This window comes from Limulus polyphemus, unplaced genomic scaffold, assembly GCF_000517525.1.
Source record: "Limulus polyphemus unplaced genomic scaffold, Limulus_polyphemus-2.1.2 Scaffold3942, whole genome shotgun sequence".
NCBI classification, from domain to species: Eukaryota; Metazoa; Arthropoda; class Merostomata; order Xiphosura; family Limulidae; genus Limulus; species Limulus polyphemus.
Genome location: NW_013669552.1, coordinates 93,071 through 100,633, shown reverse-complemented (window position 1 = coordinate 100,633; position 7,563 = coordinate 93,071). Strand labels below are relative to the sequence as shown.

Below are 7,563 nucleotides of genomic sequence, written 5' to 3'. Positions count from 1 at the left end.
AACATCATCGCCAACACTACCACTACCACAAAATGCCATCAGAAATATTCAAATAACGACATGTATATTGTATAAAACTAAACATCACATCTTTTACAGCATTTCATCAGTGGTTAAAAACCTGTATTACAAATTTAAAGTATATTCCTACACTTTCTCAAACATTCATTATAAAAAAAATTACAATATCTTCAAATCACGATCTGCTTCGAAAGTAATGAATGACCTATAAAACTATGCACAAATACATAATCAATAGCTTTATCTCAAAAATAGATAACTCCAATTGTAGTAAGAGTAGTCACTCCCCTTCTCTTTTGTATAAAATATACAAAAACTACTTGTCTTGAAATTTGTAAGTATTTTTAATAAAACACACAACCGCTGAAAAGTTTCTACACTGTGTAAAGTTATATTTTGTGTGGGAAAACAAGTTGAATATTAAGTGAGATTGAGAGAAATAGTCACAAAACCAAGTCTTTGTGTTAGAGTATTAGGAAAAACAAACGTATACTAAAATATGGGTTGAAATTAAAGAGTTCTACTGTGAAAAGAATAATTTTAAACAGTTAATTCCCTTCTATTTTCTTTAAAAATTACATGTATTTACTGGATATTTTAGTTTGAAAGATTTCTTTTTAGCAGTTCCCTTTTATATTCATTGACTTTATTTTCCTTTTATTTATGACTTTCAAATAAAATAAAAAAACAGTATCTTAGAAAGTACTCTGAATGTTTCTGGCTGTTTGTGTGAACGTTCAACAAGCCACAAGGTGTTGAGAACTTTCCTATCATTTTATTCCCCAACTACATTCAGTACATAGCTTCACTGTTGGATGTCCTCGGTCTCTTTATTTTTTCCATGTTTTTAGTGATGACGTCATGAAGAGTAGCCTGGAAAAACAGGGGAAATTGGAAAGTGGTAACAACAAATATTTTCACTTTTGTTGACTAAAACTGGAATAAATTATTTTAACAGTGTTTAAAAGCAATAAACATTTATATATATTTTTGTAACAATAATATACAGAAGATAATACCAGTCACCTTTTAGAATATTATAATAGTTCTGGGTAAAAATGAGTATGTGAACAATTTAATCAATGATATCAAAATCAATATTTTAAAGTAAGTGTCATTAGCTTATAAAATGATTTGTCTGTTTGTAACTTAAGCACAAAGTTACACAATGGGATATGTGTCCTCTGCCCACCACAGGTATAAAAAAAACCCAGTTTCTAGTTCTAGTCCGAAGCATACCACTGTGCCACTAGAGGGGTGCTATAAAACGAACATTCAAACAAAGTTACACAATGGGCTATCTGTGTTCTACCCACCACAGGTATAAAAAACCCGGTTTCTAGCGTTTGAAGTCCGAAACATACCACTGTGCCACTAGGGGGTGCTATAAAACGAACATTCAAACAATTTAAGTAAATTACCCAATAACATCCCTCAATTTGTTTGTTCTTAAATTTTATTTAATATTGGATCCTATTAGAAAGGTGCATTAAACTATTTTTTTTATTTGGTATTGTAGTTTTGTACATTTTAAAAACCAACAAAACTTACATAATGATTTCTGACTTCACTTAGCACTAATCTCAGTCCAATGTATTCCTTTTCATCAAGTTCATCAACTGTTCGCCTGTAATCTTCCTATTGGTTAAACACATTAAAAGTGATTTCTTATTTTGCAAGACAAATTACTTTGGTGATTTAAAAATAACTACTCATTTGATGTTAAAAAAATTGTCTTAATAATAAATAAATAAATATATATATATAGTACTGTAAAAAAAGAAATTTTCCTGAAAAGATCATTGGCATATATTCAAGGGTATTAGCCAGGATCTGAAGCAGTGAAAACTACAAGCACAAACTTTCTGAGGGATCTGGGGGCTTGCTCCCCCTGTAAAATTTTAAAACTTTAGATGCTCTGAGAGGCATTCTGGTGTATTTCTGATGAGGATTTAATAAAAATGGGACAGCCTTTACATCCATTGATTCTTACCTGTTCTTTATGTTTAGCAAGTGAAAGAGGAAAATCTTTACTGCATCTTGAAATGAGAAATTTTGAAAGTTGATAGAGTTGGGTGGTCCGTGGAACTTGATAACTGATTAATCGTCTGACTCATTAATTTTGAAAGTTGACATTAGAGTTGGGTGGTCAGTGGAACTCGATAATCGATTAATCGTCTGACTCATTAATTTGAAAGTTGACATTAGAGTTGGGTGGTCAGTGCAACTTGATAACTGATTAATCGTCTGACTCATTAATTTTGAAAGTTGACATTAGAGTTGGGTGGTCAGTGGAACTCGATAATCTGATTAATTGTCTGACTCATTAATTTTGAAAGTTGATAGAGTTGGGTGGTCAGTGGAAATTGATAATCGATTAATTGTCTGACTCATTAACAGATTATTTTGATGCGAGACTTGGACTGTAAAATTAGCAAAATAACCTTGAAAGTTAAGATAGATAGAGAGACAAGGGAGGGGGAGGGTCTCTGTTGGGTGTGACAAATTTATTGATTTCTCAGCAAATCAAGAAGGTAAGAAGAGCAAATTTTAAATTCTTGCTTGTGTTAAATTATGTTTAGTTTGTGTTTCTATTTGGTTGGAAACTGGAACAGCCTATTTTTGAAGTTAGAAAATTTTAAAGCAAAATTGGAGCTAAGACTCATCAAGTGATACAACCAAATTTAAATTGAGAATTTTTTTAAACGTTTCTTCTTGACATTAAAACTTAGATCATATAAAAAAAACCTGTGTATTAAGCTACGTTTAGATGTCAAGTTTATTGAAATGCCTTGACCATAAATTGGTTTAATTAAATTTTGAATGTAACACTGTAACAGGTCATTACATGGGCAAAACAGTCACACCTAGATGCAAAGGGTTAATAATCTTACAACAGGAGTATTCTTCCTCAGAAAGGCTGTGATGTGACCCTCCTGCCATAAGTCTATCCTTTGCAACATTTCAAAACTGAATAGTTACAAATTAGCTGAGAAACAAATGTGTGGGTTCTAACGACATCACTGGTGGTGCTGCAACACAACCCACAATAACACACCACTGAAGAAGAACAAAAACAACACAACCCACAATAACACACCACAGCAGAACATATAACACAACCCACAATAACACACCACTGCAGAAGAACAAAAACAACACAACCCACAATAACACACCACTGAAGAAGAACATATAACAACACAACCCACAATAACACACCACTGAAGAACATATAACAACACAACCCACAATAACACACCACAAAAGAACATATAACAACACAACCCACAATAACACACCACAAAGAACATATAACAACACAACCCACAATAACACACCACAGAAGAACATATAACAACACAACCCACAATAACACACCACAGAAGAACATATAACACAACCCACAATAACACACCACAAAAGAACATATAACAACACAACCCACAATAACACACCACAAAAGAACATATAACAACACAACCCACAATAACACACCACAGAAGAACATATAACAACACAACCCACAATAACACACCACTGCAGAAGAACATATAATAACACAACCTACAATAACACACCACTGCAGAAGAACATACAACAACACAACCCACAATAACACACCACTGCAGAAGAACATATAATTTGTTCATGAGAAGTTCAATGACTCCTCTGTACACAAAAACGTTTTCATTCGTAATACTTTCAATGTCGATGAAACACTTTTCTCCCCAAAGAAGTTTACAATAGTAAACGCTGGACACGATGAATTTTTTCAGATTAAAATGTTTCACATAATCTTCTTACTGTGCTGAAATAAATTTCTACGTAAAATATCAAAGTTGATTGTTGTAATAAAGTGTTTTATTGATCAACAGTTTATCAAATTGTAGCGAATGAAAAAATTTCAACTCCGTTACTGAATGGTTTAATTTGTTGTACCTAAAACTTAACAACTAAGTAAATGCTATTGGAATTTATAATTATGAAAGAAACTGTTTAAAAAAAGATTTCCTACTTACGATATAAGGATATTTGGCAACTTTTGAGACAATTTTAGCTCTAGTCATGTAATATCGAGACAGCTGATCAAAGTAGGAAGCACCTTCACTTTCCACCGTTCTAATCTCTCCTAAAGTGTCTTCCTGGTAGAATGGAATACAGGTACAAATTATACTGTAACAAGTGGTCACGTTGTTTTTTAAAATATGCTTTCGTTATAAGATTTTTTTTTTCTCCGTAAAACTTATAACTTAAAATATTTAATCATGAAAGGAACTCAAACATTAAAAAAAATTTTTTTTTTGAGACATTCATTTAACATAATTATTCTATAATGTTAAACAATAAGAAATTCCACAAAAATAAAGCCTTAGATACGCATACAGCTCTGCACTTAGGTAGTAATACAATGCAGAGCAAATTAAAAAAGTCAACTCTTGTATAACTTACAAATAACTGGAAATGGTGTAAGTCCAAACAATTAGTTGTTTGAAGTGTTATTCAAGTTGACAAATGGATACTAAGGTCGCAATGAGACTATTAATGCTATTACATGTTGACTGACTTGTTTCAAATTATTAGAGACTTCCAGCTCTCATATAATTTTGAACTAAACATCTCTTTTATCACTTTTGTATGCTCACAGATAAATCCATTTTAATATATTTGTTGTTTAAGTTCATTAAAGACTTAGAACTACCACATTCTAGATAGTTTATTAGAGGTTATCAAGAAACACCACTTGAGTAGCTTTGTCACTTGTACTAAACAATTGTAGAAAAACAACATTAACTTGCCTGGACAAACCAATACCCAACACTGATCATTTTTTAAAATCAAAGATGAGCAAGATACACCCTGTAGTTAATGAAGACACTTCACACACACATACCTGAACAGAAACACCAAAGTTATTTCCATCCTCGATACGAGGAATCATGAACTGGATCCACATTTTCAGCTGAAAAATTTATGAAAAATCCGTATATAAATTTATTCTCAGATTCATAGAAAACAAATAACTACGAAGTGTGACATACAATGTTGTTAAGAAGCTGAACACCAGAAACATTATTTATAAGGTTTGGTACAGTCATTGTTTCATATGTTTTTATTTTTTTTTCCAATGCTAATTCTACTTATTAGAATACATTATTTTGTAGCAATATTTTCACTTCGCTAAGCCTACCCTTCTAATTTTATACAATGGTTTCTAGTATAACCCTGAAGCTTTTAGTTATTAACCAGTGACTTACGAGAGCATTTTGCTCTTTAATGAGTTTTCAATTTTTTTTTACAGGTTATAAACAGATTTGAGTCACCGTGTACATTTCGATAATAAATTATTTTCTGTTCTCGAGTACATATATATATATTTCACAATTGAATTTATATATCAAAAAGGATGCAACTGACGAATTAAAACCAGATGATGTAATAGCAGTGACTACCATAAAAATAGTTTAATTATTTAATTACTAAAGGTCCAGTTAACATCCACTTTTGGGTTGAAATATAACTGTAAACTGTGTTTTGACCATAAAAAACAAAGAGAATACTAAATATTGCGACCAATGTTTAGAATTCTTACTTTCCTTTCAATTATTACAGATAATAAAACTTACATTAATTACCAACAAAAACACAAAGGGTAAAAAATACATGACAAATTATTCTTAGAATAATAAAACAACTTTGTAATTCTAAAAACAAAAAATTAGGACTTCACATTTAAACAAACCATTACCTCTGACTGGATTAATGTCGGGTGTAATATAATCATACTTCACTCTGACTGGATTAATGTCGGGTGTAATATAATCATACTTCACTCTGACTGGATTAATGTTGGGTGTAATATAATCATACTTCACTCTGACTGGATTAATGTCGGGTGTAATATAATCATACTTCACTCTGACTGGATTAATGTCGGGTGTAATATAATCATACTTCACTCTGACTGGATTAATTGTGGGTGTAATATAATCATACTTCACTCTGACTGGATTAATGTTGGGTGTAATATAATCATACTTCACTCTGACTGGATTAATGTCGGGTGTAATATAATCATACTTCACTCTGACTGGATTAATGTCGGGTGTAATATAATCATACTTCATTCAATGTTGGCTGAAAAAAAAACGGGTTTAATAAACCCATTCTATGATGAATGGGTTAAGCAACTGACATGATTCATGGATATATACTGTTATTCTTTAGTTAGTTCAACAGCTTTAAAACTATACGCAGAAATAATGTGTACAGAGGTAACTGGGCCGTAAAAGTGTTCGCACGTCTTACCTTATTGGTATCCTCTACTAAATCCTTAACACGTGGCTTGACTACATCTATCATCTCGCTGATAAATCTGTTAGCCGCTGTAGATCCACTGGGTAGAGCAAAGACCTTTGTCCCTGTATATTTGATAAATATCTTGAATATGACAATATAAGTAACAAATATTAAATAAAGTTGTTAAACTCAAATATATTATTGTCTCAAAATTATATACCCAACTGCTTACCTATACTCATAAATCTTAAATGTATATAGAAATATTAATTATACTATTATTCCCACTGAAAGCAAATAAAAGCATGGTGAGTGTAACACTAAAAAAAAGTAATGCTTCATTTTTGTGCACTTATAATACAGGCTGCAACTACACAGGAGCCAAAATAACGAAGTTTTCCCCATTATAATTTAAATCTTCAGGAGTGGTATCCAGATCTTGCCAACTTCTATGCTAGGTTTACAGTGCTATCAGTTAGGTGGATGTAGAAAGTTTCTTTTATATTTATTTTTCTGTGTATGGTTTATAATCAGTAATATTCAAATTTACTGTACAATCTTCCTCTCTGGCATAATGGGATACTTCAGATAGGTCAGTGGTTCTCAACCTTTTTAAGCCATGGTACTCTTCTAGCACAGCATTCATTACAAAAAACATTACCATATCAATAATTCCAGACGAAGTACGTATGTTTCATGTAGCTACATACCCATGAAATGTTTCTGGAGCCAGTTACTCAGCCACACATGACAAGAAATGTGCTATCTCAAATAATAAAAGTTTAAATGGCTTGAGCACCTGTTTGTACCTAGTCTCACTCACTAATTTAAAACAGTGCAACGTTTGTTTGTTTTGAATTTCGTACAAAGCTACATGAAGGGCTATCTGTGCTAGCCATCCCTAATTTAGCAGTACAAGACTAGAGGGAAGGCAGCTAGTCATCACCACCCACAGCCAACTCTTGGGATACTCTTTTACCAATGAATAGTGGGGGTTGACCATCACATTATAACACCCCCACGATTGAAAGGGCGAGCATGTTTGTTGGTACAGGGAATCGAACCCACAACCCACAGGTTGCGAATCGAGTGCCCTAACCACCTGGCCATGCCAAGCCCAACAATGCAATGACTTGTTATTTTGTGTCATTATAAAACCCGCTATGCTAATAAAGAAATATTATATTACCTGATGATGACAAAACCTTGTCGAAACGTTGTACATTTGCTGTTGTATTAAAG

The 7,563-nt window shown here is 32.4% G+C and overlaps 1 protein-coding gene across 2 annotated transcripts in view; it reads right to left on the bottom strand.

Moving 5' to 3' along the window:
- Positions 1-774: 774 nt before the first annotated feature.
- LOC106470320 (proteasome activator complex subunit 3-like) overlaps positions 775-7,563 on the bottom strand; it is a 39,074-nt gene continuing 32,285 nt past the window's right edge. For both annotated transcript variants that reach the window (XM_013930867.2, XM_013930869.2), the window contains 5 exons: positions 6,331-6,443; positions 4,916-4,984; positions 4,044-4,166; positions 1,573-1,659; positions 775-894 (listed from right to left, as the gene is read on the bottom strand). In XM_013930867.2, coding sequence (XP_013786321.1) covers positions 814-894; positions 1,573-1,659; positions 4,044-4,166; positions 4,916-4,984; positions 6,331-6,443 — 473 coding nt within the window. In that variant the 3' untranslated portion in view covers positions 775-813. The remainder of the gene's footprint in view (positions 895-1,572; positions 1,660-4,043; positions 4,167-4,915; positions 4,985-6,330; positions 6,444-7,563) is intronic.